The following is a 19393-nucleotide window of genomic DNA, read 5'->3' on the forward strand; positions in this document are numbered from 1 at the left end:
GTAGAAGGGAGAAGAAACGACAGAGGTAGAACTGAGGTGAAAGAGAGAGAGAGAGAGAGAGAAAAGAGTAGGGAGGGGATAGAAGGAAGGATGAGGGGAGGGGAGAGTGAGGGAGAGAGAGATGGTACAAAAGACCTGGCAGGATTAGTCCATGTGTCTTCCACAGAAGAAAAAACATGCTCACGCCATGCTTTATCTCTAAAGCTAACTCAGACAAAAACACCAACATAGGATCAGACGGTTACCCTCCTTCCCACACACAAGACACGCAACACACACAAGACACGCAACACACACAAACACACACAACACACACAAATACACAGCTCAGATCAAGGCTTACTATGGCCAGACATCCACAGCTGCATCCATGAACTTTGCAATGTTGACATAACATACACAGACTTACCTTTATCAATTTACAATTGGCTTAATGCTTTGCAATGTACGGCTGTCTACAGGCTACTGGAATGTATCTGAGATTTTAACTTGACTTAGACAGTACAACCTTTCAGAACATCAAGGAATGGTCATAAATAACCATTAAAAACACAGGGAGGCCTTTTAATATGAAGCCCATCAACAAGGTCAATATGTGTTTAAAACACTAATAATTAAACATTAAAAGTTGTAGTTTTGGTGTCTGATTCAGTACGGTACTTTGAAAAGTGTGAACTTGAGTTTTGCTTCACATGTTCTATATGCACTACTCATGGCATCCCATATTTTGATCAAACTGCCATCTGCAATCAGCGCAGGTCACACTAGTGTCTCCCAGACTACCCAGAGGGCCAGTGAGGGGGCATGCCATACCTGGGCGCGGACGAAGTGGGCTTTGATTGCACGGGAGGAGCAGACTCAGACTGACTCTTCTCTTCCATCAGGTAGCTCTTTGCCTCCTTGGAGTCAGCATCCACCTCTTTGGTCACCCTGAGAGAGGAGAGAAGATTGCCACATTTACACACATAAAGAAAGTGTGAGAGAGAGAGAGAGAGAGAGAGAAAGAGAGAGAGAGAGACAGACAGACAGACAAAAACAGAATCAAATCCTTGGCACATCTGCCAGGGTTTTATTAAATTGTGGCCTGGTTATGGGTACTGATTTTTATTCCTGACTTTAAAACTACATACCACTCTTATATAACTTATATAAATACTTCAGACCAAAACTGCAGGGAGTGCTTGAGTATTTGAAGATTGCAGGAAATGACCAAAAGCATTCAAAACAAACATAAGGGTCATCTGGGCGACGACTCTGCCCATACGCTGCCAGTCCAGGAGGGTTTCCATGTTCTTTTCAGGGAATATGATTTTTATCAGCAATGATGGGGGCAGGCGGGGTCAGTGACAGGTCACTTTAATCCCCTGCCGACCCCAGTCGTGCGCGAGTCCCTGCTGTTGCTGCTCAATGCAAATGTCTGATGGAATTAACCGGGTCCCCGAGACTCAGTACATGATGTTCAGCTTATGAGAGTCTGCAGAGACTGACACCAAACACAGGATTTTACACTCCCGTGGCAAACAGACAAATCGGCTAGATGTGCAGTTTACCACCATGACACGCACAGATAGACACGCACACACACACACACGCAAGCAGGCACGCACCCACTCACTCACACACACACTGAAGCAAGGTTGCCGTTTCAGAATGAACCCCCTCACTTTGGTTAACCTTTACAAGCCATTAAATCCAACAAACAGATTGGTTCTGCTGTGGCGTTATACACTCTGCCCGCACCAAATCAACCCCCTCTCTGTCTCCATTAGAATGGAGGGGGGAGGGGGGGCAGACAGAGAAGGGGAAACAGAAGAAGAGACAAACTAACAGACAAACAGAGTATGAGTGAGAGAGAGAGAGAGAGAGAGAGAGGGTGGGAGGGAAGGAGGAAAGACAGAAATCAACACCCTGCAATAACTCTCATTCGATCTCCTCCCCCTTTTCCTCGGCTGACCTCCCACTCCCCCTCCTCCTCTCTTCTCCATTTCCTGCTCTGGTTATCACCTTCCCATGCAGACAAAGACCCCCTCAGCTCCAACACACCAGCCAGGTCTGCCTTACAGCCACCAACACACTGGGAAGATGGCAGAGCCCAAGACCAAGCAGAGAGGCTGGGGTTGCCTGTACAAGGACACCAATGACAGCGTCTGGGTCAAAGCGCAACAATTTCCCAGCCCCATGTGGAGAGTGTGACGAATACCAGCAGACTGCGACAGGGGGGTCTCACAGATGAGCACAGAGAATATCAGCCAGCCAAAGAACACTACCGTCATCTGGTGGACATGCAGGGGTATTGCGACCAAATCGCGCAGGTTTCTTCTGGGTCACGTTTCCCGATAATATTGGCTGTGTCTGCATTAGAAACACAAAGCTATACCTTACGAAAGTTGCTTACTTTTCTAGACGTGTTTACCGAACCATCTCTCTCTCAGTCTTTTGCTATGTTTACCTTTACTATACCATAAGTGGTTTCTGGCATCGATTATTATCATGCATGTAGGTCTGAGCATGTGTGACACGAGTTTGCTGGGTAAAACAGTGCAGGTGATCATAAGATCAACAAGAGTATTTCATAAGTTACCAATGATGTTGTCTGCAGGCAACTTGTTACTTATATATATTTATTCATATTTTAAAGAGGTTAAAAAGATGAACGCTAATCCATTTATTCTGAAATGTATTTCTTTTAGTTAAATTAAACACAAAATGTAATGCAGTAGTTTCTTGACAGCAAGTCCCATGTCACCAGCCTAAATTTTTGGTTTATCTGATAGTATCGGATAGGTTTACATGATACTGTAAGTATCCAGGTCCAGACCGACCTTATAAATGTATTAAATTGCAGAAGACACATGTAGCTATTCACATTTCGGGAACCATGGCAAAACAAAGTAGAGTTAACATATAATTTAACTTTAATAGTGTTAAGGAGATATCAGAAAATGAGGCCCTGGTCACTTACCGCACCTCCTCGCCAGCAAAATCGAACACTTTGGTGATGGTGATTTTAGAGGGAGCCTTTTCTTTGGGTACCTCCTGACAGGCATCTGATGGGCCTTCCTGGTCTGATATGTCTGCAGATGCAGGCTGTGAGTGACAGGGGTGCAAAATGTAAATAATATAAATGTTTTAAGTGTAAATGTTACATTTTACTCATTTGAACAGATACAGCTTCAAACCTTCATTCACCATGAAGTGTGTGCCTTGAAATCATGTTCATGTCATTTAAGCCAGTGCTGAGGCACACTGATATACCATGACGCAAAGAGAGATGTGCCATGGGATTTTAAGTAACCCAAAGCGCTTTTATACAGGCTCATGAAATAGGTTAGAGGGCTATTTTTAAACGCATCAATGACACAGCTTCTTAATTAAGACGGTGGCATAACAATGAACATCCCTGCTATAGCCTATAATAATGTGGATGACCCTTCATAATCAGTAACCATAAGCTGGTGTGCTTTGGTGCTTTGGCTTGACCTTTGGTGTGCCCTAGCCCCAAAAAAGTTGAGAACGCCCTATTTAAACTACACTACATTAATGGAAAATGCATACAAATAAAATTCACTCAAAGTACTGTATTCCCAAACATAGTCTTCATAGTACCATAAACATATTTCAGAATGAGAAACGTTGATTCTGTGCAGACTTTAGCATGCCATATAACTTCAACCAAACAATACCTGAATGGTTGTGTGGTTTCACAGTATATCATTAAAACTAAGGTTGTGCTGCTTGAACTATACAAACATTCTTCCAACCTACAGACTTTTTACCCTCTATGGTACTCTCTCTCTATTCCCATTTCAGTTGGATTGCTCTTTTTAATCTTTTTAAATTGTCTTGTTTTTATATTTTGATGTGAACACCACTGTTTTATTGTGCTTCTTGCCTATTATTATGATATCTGGTTGATCTAGCCTAGCCAACCTGTGAACATCTTTACCAGTGCAAAGACAAACATGTGAGACACACTTATGGGCTATGTGCGGCGCGGTGGGCTTTGCCGCGATAATGGACATGAGCCGTGAAGGCATATGAAGTGCGTCCAAATTCACCCATTCTTCTCTGTTGAACTCTTCTCTGTTGAACTCCTCGAGAAGTAGGCTACTTATCCAATGTGTCACATGATAGAGCCTTTTCTCAGCTTTTAAACGGTGCTAGCCACTATTGTCTGTGATCAACAGTTCGCAACAAAAATAACTTCGAGATTTAATAATTATTCTCTGCACTGCAAAAACTGCTTATCTAACAAAATCTAACCAAGTGTTATTAATCTTATATCAAGATAAAAAAAAACTAGTTGGTATTGTTTTCAGTATAAAGAGACTTACCTAGCGCTTTCTTGTGAAATCATTTGACTTAATTTTTAAAAAAAATTGTCTTATTTTAAGACATCTCATCTTGAAAACAAGCAAATTTGTCTGCCAGTGCGTTAAGCAAATTTGTCCTAAAAACAAGCAAATTTGTCTGCCAGTGCGTTGAGCAAATTTGTCTTGATAAGACTCCTTAAAATAAGTTAAAGTCTTCTTAAATTAAGTCAAAATGATCTTTTGAGAGGGCACTAGGTAAGTCTTTTCATACTAAAAACAATACCAAATAGATTTTTTAATCTTAATATAAGATCAATAACACTTGGTTAGAATTCATTTTTTGCAGTGTGCGCCCATCTCCACATCCATGTCTCGGTGGAATATCGTAGGCCTACACACTCTTCACGCAACACATGGCAAAGCATATATCAGAATAAACAGCAGAGTTTACCGAACACAAAGGTGTAATGCATTTCAGTGTATAGTTAGCTGTTCCAGAGTAATCTGGTTTTGAAATAAATTGTAGCAAAATTCAACATGGTCTTTCGGCTTTAAGCATTTCTTAAAACTGACCTGTGCTTACATCGCCTAGATATCTGTAATTATTAGAATCAGAGAATATACCGGCAGCTCACGGTTAAGAGTTTTTCAATGTAGCCTTAATGATTTCTTTTCACAAAATGCTAAGCAAGCATGTATTTAAGTTTCTTAAAACTGAGATGTGCTTAAATGGGTCAATGCATGATTTCATAACAGACCAAATAGAAAATAAAGGTTAAATGTTAAATATAGCATATATCTGTACATATTAAAATCAGATTATGTAGGCTATAGTTAGATCAAGTTGGACAGTAGCACATTTTAATCATGGGTAGTAGTTGGACAGTAGCACATTTTATTATTGTTATATATCTATAGTGGCTGGTGAAAGAGTTGAGTGGTGAAGGGAATATTTCTGTATGACCATTTCTTGCCCCAGACTAAATGGAGGCTTAGCTCCATTTACATTGAAAGTGTATTCTGTCTTTCTTGCTTTGATGTATTCAATGCAGATGTAGGTGTGAAATGCTCCCCACTGGGCACCTTTTGCCTATACCATCTGTTCCACAAGCACCTTTGTTCTACCTTCGGGTAGACAAAGACCCTGGGTTAAAACTTTTAGGTGAATTATATGTTTGTGTTATTAACTGTAAATGTATTCATGTTTGGTATCATTTTTATAGTCTCAATACAAGGAGTACAATGAATTAAGTGTAAGAATGTTTAGAACATCCTGTATAACATTTCTACCTGAGGAGCCTGCCTTGTATGTTAATAAGTAAATGGGTGTGTGTAGGTGTGTGTAGGTGTGGCTGACGGAAACGGTGGGAAGAGAAAGCCAATCAGAGGACGTTGTACCTATGATCACCACGTGAACCACACCCTTGCAAATTGAACATAAAAGGCCAGCCTCTTCCTGTAGTCTTTAGAATGGTAGTCGATGCTCCTGAGCTGAAGGCTGTATTCTCCCTTGACGCGCCTCATTGACAAGAATAAACCTGCTTCTTGATTGACCTTCATCTTGACTGAGTTTCCATCTAACTTTGGTACACGAAAATGACCAACAGTGGCTTTTTTTCGCAGGGGGTGTTAGTGGGTAGTGTCCCCACCAAAGCTCGGACCAAACCTACGCCCTTGCACCCATACGACTAAGGCCCGTCCACATGGAGACGCTTTTTGGGTTAAACGCAGAGGTTTTGCTTCGTCTTGGTCGAGCGTCCAAACGAATCCTGTAAACGCACTGCCTGAAACCACACTTTTTTTAAACCTGGTCCCAGAGTGGAAAAATCTGAAACCATAGCCCTTTTGAATTCGTTTGGACAGCGAAACCGCACATCCTACTTGCGTATCGATGATGTCATCGCCACACCTCAGCTGCCCTGAACTTGACACTTATAGTGTTGCCTAACAATGCTAGTTTTTTATACATGACATTACCTACGATTACACTCCGTAGGATAAATATCACAACTGGTGCTGCGCAGCACCGATAGCTTATGACTTGGTGGACTGAACACTGAACACAGGACAGAGGTTGCATTAAAAGTTATGCAAATTAATTTACCGATACTAATTTTGCCCCCACTCTAAGGCATTTTGTTTACCAATATGAGTCCAATTGTCACATCCATAACGCTGGAACTGCACTATACAAAGACGCTTAGAAGTCATGTTAAGCCTATAGATGCGCACTAAATGCGAATGCACGATTTGATGCAAGCAAAAGTATCGACTGTTACTAACAAAGGTATTATTGCAATATTATAAATGTGGCGACGGAATAGCCTAGAACTTGGGTACGCCTAGTCTTTGCACTTACGGTGATAACCAAAACTAATGTGAATCGCGGACTATCCTACAACCAAAGAAAGTAAAGGAGATTATTTTTACCTGCGTTAGCCAAATAAAGGATGGGACTGCACCCTTCACAAACCGTAAAAATTAAGTTTTATTAGTTTTACAGTTGACAGTTCACTATAAGTCCACACAAACAATTCTGGTTTCCTTGCACTAGCCAGTTTTGTCGTAGCCTACTCTGTCTGTTGTATGGCCTACACAGTGCGCAAGCTTTGGTCTATTTCTGTAACAAACAGTGCCACCTATAGGCCTGGGATATAAAGTAACGTGTTGAGTCGTGTTGAGATGGATCCGTTTGGACGCAAATATTCTTAATACAGTTCCAGGAAGACGGAGGAAAAAAAGGTCGGTTTGGTACGTGTGGACTAGGCCTAATTGACTACAGTTCCTGGATCACTGTTAGTATAATGTTATTACTTTTTCTGCTGTTAGTGCATGTTGTGTGTGATGTCTGTATGCTACTGAGACCTTGAATTTCCCCTTGGGGATCAATAAAGTATCTATCTATCTATCTATCTATCTATCTATCTATCTATCTATCTAGTTGTATGGACAAACATAACATTGACACAGAAGTGTTATATGCTTCAAATTCTTGATCCTCCAACAATGAATGAACATATTGTAAAGTCTTCAAACTTTTAATTTAAATCGATTTGTTATTATAAAAATTGATTTTCTTTTTAAATTCAATCACTGAAAAATGATCTGGCATAGGCTATGTCCAATGTCTCTAAATGATCTGGCATAGGGGTGTGTGTGTGTGTGTGCGTACTGTATATAGCATAGGCTATGTCCAATGTCTCTAAATGATCTGGCATAGGTGTGTGTGTGTGTGTATGTGTGTATAGCATAGGCTATGTCCAATGTCTCTAAACTATATCCATCTTCCGATAGGCAGCAAACATAAGCAGGATCTGATGTCAAAAGTACTAACTAGTGAGGTCATCCATAAGCATAGAGGCTTATGGTCTGTTCATGCCACCTAGGAATATCAGGGACCGCCCCTGTGATGCCGTTGTTTTTCCCACTGTGAGGGGTTATGAATGTGTGAAAAACATGGATGCCACAACAAAGGTTAAAGCATACGCTCACTTATCTTAAATAATCAACTGTATTTGCTTAAAGATGTGGTGTGAGACGCTTGTGAAAGAAGGATATTCAGATTTCAATCAACATAATACAGCACTGAATGCTATGCGAGTTACCTTCTGAGAGGTACTGGTTGATGTTGCCGTGGCACTCACTTTAGGTCGCTGGCCAACATCACTCAAGAAGCTTGCCCACAGGTCATCTTCCTTCTTCTTCTGGTCAGCCTTGGGTTCAGGCTCGGCAGAGGTCTCCTCTTCGACCTGCTCTGCTTTGTCCTCCTGCTGCTTTGCACCTTCTTCCTCTTCACCTTCAAGCTTCAGTCCAATTTTCTTCCTCTTCCTTTGTTTATAGAAGAGAAAGAGCATTACTTTTCTACAGCTACAGTATGTACAGTATGCAGCTATTAATTTAGCAGGCAACCGCCCCCACTGTGATGTTTAGTTAATCATTATCTGCTGAGCCGCTGATATGCTGGGAAAGACAGAAAGATTTCATAACAGTGAATCATACTAAAAGCAGTACTAAGTACTACAGGACAGACAAATTAAGCATACATGAATGAAAGTTCACATAGTGGTTATGAAAGCAATTAATAAATCAAACAACTGTTGTAATGCAATGCTAATGTACAACAACATAAACTGAAATTTAAATACAGAAACATGATCAAGTCACTTGCATAAGCAACAGTCAGGAAAAAAATGTCCCAAGAACAGGTCTGCCTGTTACATCCACAAGAACAAAATAGAAAGTATCCTACTAAAGCCAGACCATTGATATTGTTTCGAACAACACACCATGACTGATTGGTTGACACACCTCTTCAAGCAACCTTTGTATACTTCAATATGTACAGTCAGAGAGGTTTGGAGCCAGTGTTTACCTCGCTGTGATATCTTTGCCTTTCTTCTTCTTCTTTTTCATGCCCTCACTTTGTGGTTCACCTTGGCCCTCCCCATCCAAACCTTCCTCTGGCACACACTCATTCAAATCGTCTTCACTCAAATTGTCATCTGCCAATCAGAACATCCACAGCAGAATGCAACACATTAACATCATTTCAGACAACATTTCAGTCTGATATAAATGAACAGGTCCTCCAAGGACAAGAACCTGGAATTGTTAGTAACCAAAGAGTGCTAACAACAAAGCAACTACATGCCTTCCATCATTCAAACACAGAACGATACAAAATCAAAAGTAGTCATAAATAGCAGAAAACACGAAGGAGTGAAAACGGAGTTTCGTTTTGACACTTCAGGTTATAGGGAATTTCATCAAGCTTTTGAATGATTAGCCTGCTACGCTAAATAACCTTAGCTACCTATGTTGCTGGGTTGACTGAGCAATTCCAACTTTTCACGTTCCACTTACCAGATGGGACATAATCTTCATCCTCATTTGACGAATAGTCATCAGAATCATAGTCTGAGTAGTTCATCATTTTTTTGGAACTATGTGCAACCTAAAACAACAAAAGAGCTACCCAACGCCAGGAAATTCTGATAATGAGATGCGTGAGAATAGAAGCCTACGTTACAGCTTTTACAGTACAACGAGAGTGAAACTAATAACTATAAAGTAACTGGCGTAACATCAAATATTTAAGTATCTTACTTGTATTTCTTTTAAATGCAGTTTTTAAATCTGTGTTATGCGCCACTTGCACACATCAGACTAGCATGCGACCGTCAGCAACCCATGTTCATGCGTCTCGCGTAAAGGTACGGAAAGTCCAATGGTACAAACTTCTCTGAGAGATCACCCCGCCCATAAACTCTATAATACAGAATTATTCATCACAAAATAAATCCAGCAACATTTTTGGATGCGTACTGAAGGTTTTATTTTCTTGAGAAATAATGAATAGCTTTGAATGTAGCACTAGATGGAGTGTCTTATGAGTTGAGCTCACACGGTCACTTGGACGACATGACGTCAAAGCTCAAGTTTGTGTTTATGAAGTGCTAGCTCGCGAGCTTGTGTTAGCTAATTGCTACATGGGAGTAACGTTACTGGCTGTCAAACAACAAACCCACATCGATTTTCTCATGGTGGTACTTGGATTCTCGCGTTTCCCCTCATGTTTGTCGTGTCCTGTCGATAAGAGATGCAGAGTGGGCATACCGATATAGGGTTTGTGCAGCAAATTCTCAGTTTGAATTTGGTTCCAAGAAAACATGGCTACAATTGCGCCAACGATACATCGCTGTGCGACTTTTCAGGTGAGTAGCTAGTTAGCTTCTTTTAGCCAACCAGTCACACCAGTTAATGTAACGTTGAATTGTTTCCCGACAACTTTGGTGTTACGTTTCAGCAATGGGTCGCATTGGGGATTAGTGTTTGTTCAGTGTTGTAGATGTATTAACTGTTGGCCACTGTGATCGCATTTGTGTTCGTGCGCTAACGTTAGCTATGTAACGTGAGCTAGCGATAGCTCGCCAACAAACATCTAGATGGAGCATGGAGACATGTCATTTTAGTCGGCTAATGTTGCCTGTCCAAGACTTATCTATACATAACGCCACCCAAGAAACTGACGAAATAGTGGTATCGATTGTATTTATTTGGATGTTGCGACTGTGAGGTAGTTGGTAAACAAGGCTACCAAGCTGCCTTAACGTTATTCATTGCTGGTTTCGCGTTTACTATTTAACCTGGCTACAACTCTAAACTTAAATAATCGTGAAGGCCAGATTTAGTCAGTTAACGTTAATGGCAGTAACTTAGGGTACAGGCAACGTAAACTACAAAGAGTTTCCCGTATCCGTAAAGCTGATAAAGTTATTTGTCTGGGCAGTAACATTCAGTCACTGTCATTCTCACCATTTTCACAGTAGCAGCTACTGTTTTCACTCAGGAAAAGTACAAATAACGACTAAACGGCCTTAGAAAGAGAGGGGGGGGGCATGCATTGTTCGTGAGATTTTTACATAAACGGGCTCTGTAATCATTTTAAACTCCTGGATTTGAGGTCACAAACGTTCAGGTTTGCATAATAAGTATTAACTGACTGTTTTCCACAGGATGTCAAAAGTCCGTCCAATGCATACACACACAAGGCTTATATTAGATTTCAATGAATAGTGTTATGTTGCATAAGATCACGTTTTACTTAATTTTTGTTAGACCTTAGTTCTGTTGGTTGCTGGCCATGTGCAAAAGGTTCAGATGGTCCTGCACAGGGTAAATAATTCATGAGTCAGTCACCAGATCAGTGTGACATCAACATATCCTTTGTCTGACCTTAGTTGTAAGGTTGCTGTAAAATTGACAATGTAATGTTTCTTTGCCAGTGCTTTGCAGAATTGCAGATGATGCACTTTGTTGTTTGTGGCACAAATCCCGTAGTGAGGTTTATGCCCTGCTGTCTAGCTCCACTACACCCCTATGTCAATGACGGTTTGTTGGAATTGTAAGGTTTATGTCACTGGGGTGAAGCCTTGATCTTCTCTCCTTTTTTATTTCACCTCCCCTTAGATTCATTTTTTGTCTCTTATTATCCCCATCCTTCATTCTTTATTCTCACTCATCACTTTCATTATTCAATTCTCAACTTCTCACTCAACCTTTTTCCTTTCTCTCTCTCTCTCTCTCTCTCTCTCTCTCTCTCTTTCTTTCTTTCTTTCTCTCTCTCTCTCTCTCTCTCCCCCTTTCCCTCTCCCTTTGCTCTAACAGAGATGTGGTATGGCGTGTTCCTGTGGACCGCCGTCTCCTCGCTGATGTTCCACCTGCCGGCGGCCCTTTTGGCCATCTTCACACTGCGGCAGCACAAGATGGCGCGCTTCATGCCCATCGCCATCGTGCTCATGGGTGTCCTGGGCCCTCTCACCGGCGGCGTCCTCACCAGTGAGTTGCACACACATCCGTCCTTTCCCAACCATTTGCAGACTTTCACCCTCATTAGGTTGACTTTTGGTCCTCGTGGTATGGTGTTCATATTTTTATGAATGCATACCATTATTCAAAGTGTATGGCTTTCTTAGCCAGAATTTATAAATGTAAAACTTTGAAATGTAAGTTGTTTGGCATTTGTAGTAGTAGGTAAGATGTAGCCTACTAAAGCTCTAAAGTGTCCGCTTGATTTCCAGATATCATAGGTCAGTTGCAGGGAATGCTAGTCATCTCTATTTCCTTAGCACATTCATAGACACTACAGGAGGCCTTTTCTTCCAAATGGGCTTGTTCATTCTTGTCCAGTTTTAAAGCAAGGCATTTTTGTCTCCAGATAGTTTACGTAGAATGCAGATTTACAAATGGCTGGCTAGTTCACATTAAGCTTTTATTTCAAGCCCAGAGTGTGCTCATAAAATATTCACTGCCTTTTATGTCCAGTGTAGTTCACAGCAAAGCTAGCAGGAGCCTTAACCATGAACCCTAAATTCACTTTTGCACTGTACTTGGAGCACAAGCTTGTTTGTCTTGACTTTTCTGTAAGCACTCAGATATACATGGATAAATTCACAGGTGTTGCATAATGATTTTTCAGACAGATTATACTTTTTCTTTAAACACTAAAGGTAATTATCCTAGTATTATTATGTGTGTGTGTGTGTGTGTGTGTGTGTGTGTGTGTGTGTGTGTGTGTGTGTGTGTGTGTGTGTGTGTGTGTGTGTGTGTGTGTGTGTGTGTGTGTGTGTGTGTGTGTGTGTGTGTGTGTGTGTGTGTGTCCTCACAGGTGCGGCGATAGCAGGGGTGTATAAGGCGGCGGGGAAGAGGATGATCTCTCTGGAGGCGTTGGTCTTCGGCGTGGGCCAGTCCTTCTGCGTGGTCATCATCTCCTTCCTCAGAGTCCTGGCCACTCTGTAGCACGAGGCCCCTGGCACACACAACGTGTCTCCATGCTGGATGGACAGAACGAGCGAAAGAAAGCAGGGAAGAGAGAACGAGAGACGATATGCAATCAGTGTTCACTCACAGAGAGGACACCTTATGCAAGACTCAGCTGTACCCTCTTCAGAGGCCTTATATCCCCCAGGTGAAGAGCTGAGGAATCTTTAGTTTCTTTGACATCATTCCTTCTATAAGGTGACATGGTGGGGCTTTTGTTTTCCAGGGGTTGTATTTAGGAAAGTGGTTAGACACTTAGGGATTGCTGCCAGGTTTTGTAACTAAACAAAGGTGGTGTGAAGAGGAGAGCAGTCAGGGGCAGGTGACCTCTTCAGGTGTGGATGGAGATGTCTTGCACACGATCCACTTTGTTTGAAAGTAGAACATTCCAGACTCGAGAGAGGGCAGATGTTCTGAAGCCTTTTTAATATGAGCGGCACTTAACGGGAGCATCTCTGTGCTATTTAATCTGAATCCTTGCCCTTCCCTTAGTAGTTTTGTATTGAAAATGGCGTCACTATCGTACAGAATGTATACAGCAGCTGTGTGATATGGTAACGGACTGATTGAGTTCAGCATTGATTTCATTCCATCTTTAAGCCTTTTTCGTCTAATCTTTCATGTGCTCAACACCGTCAATCATGTTACAACCAGACAAATGTGTGTGAAATGACCTCTACATACTAAAACCCATTCCAGCTTTCTAATGAAGGGGGTAAAGTGTGTGTGTGTGTGTGTGTGTGGGTGCGCGTGCGCACGTGTGCTCAGCCAGAAACTGACCAAGAGCCAGAAGAACTAAAGTAGCTCAGTCTCATCTTGGAGAGGAAATCAAATATATCTCATTGTGAAGGTGCAGGCAGGACGGCTATGTAATTCCCCTTGAGTGAGTCAGGAACAATTCGTATTTAATCTAAAGACTTTAAGAAATCCTGTTAGGATTTCTGTAGTCTCAGGCTTTTACATTGTGTTCTTTGAAAAGCAACTTGGCCTCACTTTGTACCATAACAATGCAGAAGTTGTCCTTTCCTTTTTACCTGACTAAATTTGGGCCTTCTTTATTTTGTACAGCATCTCATAATTGATCATGATAATGTTGTCTCATAATGTTTGCTATGCTCAAAAAAACACACGCACATGTGCTGACCTCACTCCATACGCCTACATGAATGTGAATCAGATTTCTTTAATCCTGTAGTTACTAAGCTTTCTTAAACCTTTACCAAAGAGATCTTAACATATTGTACAGATCATTTACTTCTCAGTGGTTCTTTTCTGTCTTGAGTTCTTTTTTTTTTTTGGAAAGGGGTGGGGCATTGCTGCAGTAGATGCTTTGATAACCGTGCTGATCATGCGGACTGATTGATTAATAGCTAAACTGAATTTGCATCTTCTACTCTCATTCGGGTTGACTATGTGAAAAGACATATTCAGATATTTGCAACATGATAAGAGAAGAGATGCTGCTTTGGTCTCATTTCCGAGTAATATGTTCATTACCCAGAATTCCCCTGTGAGTTGAGTAAGCACTTGGTCAGCTCAGCCATAATGTGAAACATTCTGTATTTGCTTGATCTCCCTCTTGGGGGATTTTGGGGGGGGGGGGGGGTGTCACAATGTTTCACAATCTCCTTAAACAGGCCTCAGGAAGCTATTTTTGTGCGGATATTTTCAAAAGGAAAAAGGGGGTGTTTGTTGTTGGTAACCTCTCCTGTACGGAGCTTTTCAGTAGGTAAGCGGACTAACTGAAGTGGCCATGAAGATTCTGGCAAGCAGAACTCACTGAGAGCAATGCATTGCAAAACTGGGCCTATGGTCTCTTAATTCCAGAAATATATTTATTTTTCTAAAGGTATTTTATCATCCCTTATAAATTGTTGAAAGGCTTAACAGTACTGTTGAACATTTTTTGATTGTTTTGGGAATTGTCATGTTTAGTGGAAAACATGATTTTACTGTTATTTAACATGATGTGGGTGTTCTTTTCTTCTTTTTTTCTTTTCTAGGTAAGGTTGATTTTATTACTGTAAATTAAGTGCCAATTGTTAATATTTTCATGTAATAAAATGTTTCAGATTATATATCTTATGCCTTTGCGTCTTATAATTCTGTTCTATTCTACTAGATTCGCATGTAGGTGCACTTCATTCAGCTGTTTTATGAAGCAACGATTTACCTCAGGATTAAGCAGTGACATTGGGTGTGCCACACCCTCGTGTGTGTGTGTGTGTGTGTGTGTGTGTGTGTGATGGAGGGAGAATGAACACTCCACTGAATATTACACAGTATTGTGTGTGGTAGGGGTAGCTTATCGACAGGTTCCTGGCTGGGTGGATCTTCGCTTAGTCGATGCTTTAATCTGCCTTCTGTTCACTGCATCTCCCATCACTCAACATGTCCATCCTCTCCCTCCCTCACACATGCGTGCGTGCACACACACACACAAACGCACACACAGATGGCACTCCTACTCCTGGGCATCTCATGCCAGCCAACTCTGCGGCACCGCGGCTCTCTGCCTGAGCTGGGCGAGGAACGTGCCGTTGCCAGGGAGAAGAGAAGCTACGCTTACATGGCATCACGCAGCAGAGACGAGTGGGCTCCGGTCAGTCCGTATGCCCACACCACCACTCTCAATGGTGGCCACCATGCACATTCCTTTAGTAGGCTACCTTCACACTTCTCTTCTCACCCATCCTCTACACACACACACACACACTCAAGCACGGTAGCTTCAACACTGCACATTTCCTTTTGAAGTAAGATGAGATGGGTGTTCTGAGTTTACTGAGCTCTGAGCTCTAAAGTGTTAGCAGGATCCCTAAAACAGGTGAAGTGTGTGTGTATGTGTCTATGGTGGGTTGGTTGTGTGTGTGTGTGTGTATTGCATCGTCAGACTGACTGGTCAGTGTGTCTTTTTGGATGAGCCACCCTGCCTGCAGTTGTCTGCAGTCAAGCACTGTCATCTCTCACTGTGCTCTCCCATTATGTGGTGGTTATTTTCAGCAGTTGGACAGAGACTGCACTCGCGTGTCACTCTCCTCTCTGTCCATGCGAGCACTGCCAAGGCTGCCTCTCGGTGATAAGAGGAGGGAGAAACTGAACACAGAGGCAACGCACTTCTGAGCGAGCGTACACACACACGCACACACACACACAGAGGAACAGAAGGAGCTATGGTACCCTTTGAAAACTGAGCCAACCATTTTTCTTCATCCCCCTCTTTTGTCCACTAGACAGGAACTGCAGTCATTTTTAATGGTGTGGGATGGGCAGAAGATGGTGGAAACAAATAATGATGATGGTCAGGCCGGGAGCTCTAATGAAGACAGAAGTCCCCTTTTGACACAACTGAATTCACTTTTTAATCATTATTAACAAGTATAGGTATTGATTTGTTCTCTTTTTAAAACCATTCTTTTCTTGTTTTCTTCGTTTGTTCATAATTCATTCTTTTGTACATAATCTGACGTGCAAGGCAAAGGTAGACATGATAGAAAATAGATTTTGCACAGGGGGATCAGTCCATGTTTGTCTTGGATAAGGGGGGTTCAGTTCTTTGGTCTGATGGTTCTCCCTGCGCTGGTGTGTGCTGCTCTGAGACTGTTTCCCCCCCTTCCCCGTCCATGGTGGTCTCTCCCTGGTCTTCCTGGCTGGTCCCTGCTGGGCTGTGCCCCCTGTGGCCATTGGAGGGCGCCGTACAGTCTGTCTCCTCTGCCTGGCCACTGTCCTCCTCCCTCTTCCCTGCTCCTTTACCTACAGGTACCCATGAGAAAAGTAAAAAGTTATTAGAGAACCATGACAGATCACAAAATCACATCATAGCATGTATCTGGTGGTTTCCCATAGAGCTTAATATACTGCTCAAAAAAATTAAGGGAACACTTACAGTTTTCCACAATTGTAAAACACATTTTTTGAAGCCTTCAACCCTTTTCTCCATTCTCAAACTACATTCACAGAATGTCTGACAGTTCTTGCAAAATAAAACACTCGCCTCAAACGTTTTACCAGTGTCAGAGTACCAATCCAGTGTGATTGAAGTGTTCCCTTCATTTTTTTGAGCAGTATATATGGTGTCTATCAGCTCGCCACTGGCTCAGAAGGGACCTCATAATTCAGTTAAAGGTAGAGCTCACAATTCAGATGGTTATTGAGACTTATTCTGATGCTACACTGACTTAATAATAATATAAAGAATGAATTCTCTGATATTACCAGTGCTTGATATTGCACTATGTAACATTGTTGATCAGGTAGGATTATGACCCTTTTAGTCGAGTGTGGACTAACTAAAGTGCTAAAACGTGTTGGATGTTGACATCAATGGGCATAGATCTTAATTCTTCCACAATGTTTCTTTAAGCTCAATAGCCAGTGAAATCATATTCCATCTCCCTGTGCTCTTGAAGCAATGTGTTGATTGACTGGAACTGTTTTGGGATCGGACTGAGCCACTATGCTTGTGTCCTATTTACAGAGCTAGGGTTGTGTATGAATACCTAAGTTCTTATGGGCCACGAAGAGTAATTAGCTGAATTTAACAGTGAGTAAACAGGATAAATTGGTTATGGCTAACTTAATAGTGTTGCTTTAAAGGTTTCGCTACAGCAGTGCTCTTTACAAAATCAAACCCAATTTATTCCTCAATTGATCTTCTATCAGGGAGCATGTAGAGATCAGAGACCACTTGGGTTATTAATTGGTTTGACTTTAGAAAGACCATTGTTGCATTAGCTTTATTATATAGTCTTTGAGAAAATGCACTGCTTATACTTGCAGCTAAATTAAAATATATGCAGGTACTGAATAATGATATTAATATTTTAACTTTAACGCAGGTGGCTAAGCACTTCAAGTATCTGCCCGATTCTACCACTCTATCTATAAAAAGAGAACTCTACACTTTAATGTCTGCCTCAATTGCATCAAAGAAGCAAGTATTGACCTGTACACATTAGCAGAAGCATGGAGATGAATCATTGCTTTTAATAAGTCTGTCACATTAATCGTGCCGTCGGGGATTATGGGTCTGACTGTGCCGCCCCATCCCCTGCTTCACTGGGAAATCATTATCCTGCTCCAGGCCAGTAAATGAGCGCATTTGTCCGAATCGCGGCCAGGGGAAACATGATGCCTGTGCATCATTCTGGTCTAACAAGTGCAGCAGCACGGTAATATGATCTCAGACACTCAAGTACACACGGTGGCTACATAAAGCCTGACTAAGTTACAGGGCCCTTCGTGGACAGACTCCTACAGCAGCATAACCAACAGAGGCTCTGCACAGTGGCATCTTCCTCCATTTGGGCCCAGTTGCAGACGTGAGCCAGATCTGGGCCGTATCAGGGCCACACTGGATCCAGAGGCGGCTGCTGTCTGTGGTGGGTGGGAGGATGAGCTGCAGAGGCAATGATGAGCTTAGCGCCTCGGCAGCGGTGTAGGAGGCATCCAGAGAATGCCAACACCATTACCTCATCATCATCAATTTCCTTCGATCCTTTGAACATTTTTAATAAGGGACTTTACATTGAGCTCAGCACATTTGGAACACAATGTGCTCTGCTATGGTAATTTATGAACTCTGTATTTCCCTTGTCAATACAGTATACTTACTGGCACCTCAACTTTTCTCCTTGGCTCTCTTCTCTCGTTTTTCAACCTTGTTCAATCCTATTTATCATCACTCCTTCCTTTACTCTCCCTCTATGTATTTCCTATCCAATCTTAACAGACCTGGGAAATCCCCTAGCACACACACACACACACACACACACACACACACACACACACACACACACACACACAAAGTGTTCCTCCACCTTTCTACTCACCCTCCTCTCCCTCGGGAAGGTCTTCAGAGCACGGTGGCAGCTCCCCCAGGTTGGCATGCTTACGCACGGGTGACCTCTGTAGCCGTGGCAACGCCGCCTTCAACTCTAAGAAGCAAGGGAGTGGAGGGTTTGTTACATGTGGACAGGCCAGAGGACATCCTACACACAGTGGTAGTCAGATAGGTAGGTGGTTCACTAGGGGATTTAGTATGGGAGGGATATGAGAGATGACTGGGTGTTTGAGTGGATTAAAGTCTCTAGTTTAACTTGCTTAACCTGGACACACCCAGTTTCACACAGTAACACATAAGTGATGGACACACATTCCAAGAAAGAAAAAAAAATCATCAGGTGATGTCACTTCCTGATTATGGACAAAGACATGACATAAGATGATGCCATGTCCTGAGTGCAGGGTGAGATGGTTCCCGGGTGTGGCGGTGTGCTCACCCTCAGGGTCCAGCAGGGCGGCGTGTTGCTGAAGGAGGAGCGAGTCCTCGTGCACAGACACGGCGCGCCGCTGGGGCGAGGGCTTCATGCGGGGGCGTGGTTTCGGCAGGGTCTCTGGGAGACGAGACGAGACGAGACGAGAGACAGAGAGGGCATGTTCTCAGACACAGTTCAACACAGTGGCAGGTTGCATACCATGCACAAAAATCCAAACGCAAACAAGTTGCATTCTAATCATATTCAAACACAGCCCATAGTTTCATTAGTGTCATTGAGACTGGAGATAGGGACAGTTTTAATCTTACTCAGACCATAGGTCAGATCAAACCTTTTGAAATGACAGAGGTGTCAGAACAACAACCCAGAAGACTAATACTTCATTAAAACTTCATCGACAGTCAGTCATGCAGTTTGGCTTGCAGCTGTCCTTCTCTCAGATGTGCCACAGAAAGGTGTGGCTTTTTGACAGTCAGACACCCG

General features: G+C 42.4%; 3 protein-coding genes across 6 annotated transcripts in view; 1 reads left to right on the plus strand and 2 right to left on the minus strand.

Annotated features, from left to right (window-relative positions):
• The window catches only part of cfdp1 (craniofacial development protein 1), a 42192-nt gene extending 32688 nt beyond the window's left edge, over positions 1–9504 (minus strand). For 2 of the 4 annotated variants that reach the window (XM_076303799.1, XM_076303786.1), the window contains exons 1-5: positions 9177–9504; positions 8686–8815; positions 7919–8141; positions 2963–3087; positions 814–930 (exon numbers count right to left, since the gene is read on the minus strand). In XM_076303799.1, coding sequence (XP_076159914.1) covers positions 814–930; positions 2963–3087; positions 7919–8141; positions 8686–8815; positions 9177–9246 — 665 coding nt within the window. In that variant the 5' untranslated portion in view covers positions 9247–9504. The remainder of the gene's footprint in view (positions 1–813; positions 931–2962; positions 3088–7918; positions 8142–8685; positions 8816–9176) is intronic. The other 2 variants (XM_076303794.1, XM_076303798.1) reach the window with 2 other exon arrangements.
• A 71-nt stretch (positions 9505–9575) lies between these two features.
• tmem170a (transmembrane protein 170A) lies at positions 9576–14710 on the plus strand. Its single transcript, XM_076303800.1, has 3 exons — positions 9576–10027; positions 11481–11651; positions 12481–14710. Exons 1-3 carry the CDS (start codon positions 9913–9915, stop codon positions 12609–12611), a joined length of 417 nt encoding a protein of 138 aa, XP_076159915.1. The 5' UTR covers positions 9576–9912; the 3' UTR covers positions 12612–14710.
• Positions 14711–15969: 1259 nt separating this feature from the next.
• The window catches only part of carmil2 (capping protein regulator and myosin 1 linker 2), a 50955-nt gene continuing 47531 nt past the window's right edge, over positions 15970–19393 (minus strand). Inside the window, exons 38-40 of the mRNA XM_076303801.1 lie at positions 18914–19027; positions 18464–18568; positions 15970–16385 (exon numbers count right to left, since the gene is read on the minus strand). Coding sequence (XP_076159916.1) covers positions 16150–16385; positions 18464–18568; positions 18914–19027 — 455 coding nt within the window. The 3' untranslated portion in view covers positions 15970–16149. The remainder of the gene's footprint in view (positions 16386–18463; positions 18569–18913; positions 19028–19393) is intronic.

Source organism: Alosa pseudoharengus, unplaced genomic scaffold, assembly GCF_046254945.1.
Source record: "Alosa pseudoharengus isolate Yale_2024_CS ecotype anadromous, Long Island Sound unplaced genomic scaffold, YU_APseudo_1.1 YU_APseudo_1.1_scf_10, whole genome shotgun sequence".
Taxonomy (NCBI): Eukaryota; Metazoa; Chordata; class Actinopteri; order Clupeiformes; family Clupeidae; genus Alosa; species Alosa pseudoharengus.

Coding starts and splice junctions, on each gene's coding strand:
- tmem170a (XM_076303800.1), top strand. CDS start 9,913: ATGCAGAGTGGGCATACCGATATAGGGTTTGTGCAGCAAATTCTCAGT. Junction 10,028..11,480: donor ATCGCTGTGCGACTTTTCAG/GTGAGTAGCTAG, acceptor TTGCTCTAACAG/AGATGTGGTATGGCGTGTTC. Junction 11,652..12,480: donor CACCGGCGGCGTCCTCACCA/GTGAGTTGCACA, acceptor GTGTCCTCACAG/GTGCGGCGATAGCAGGGGTG.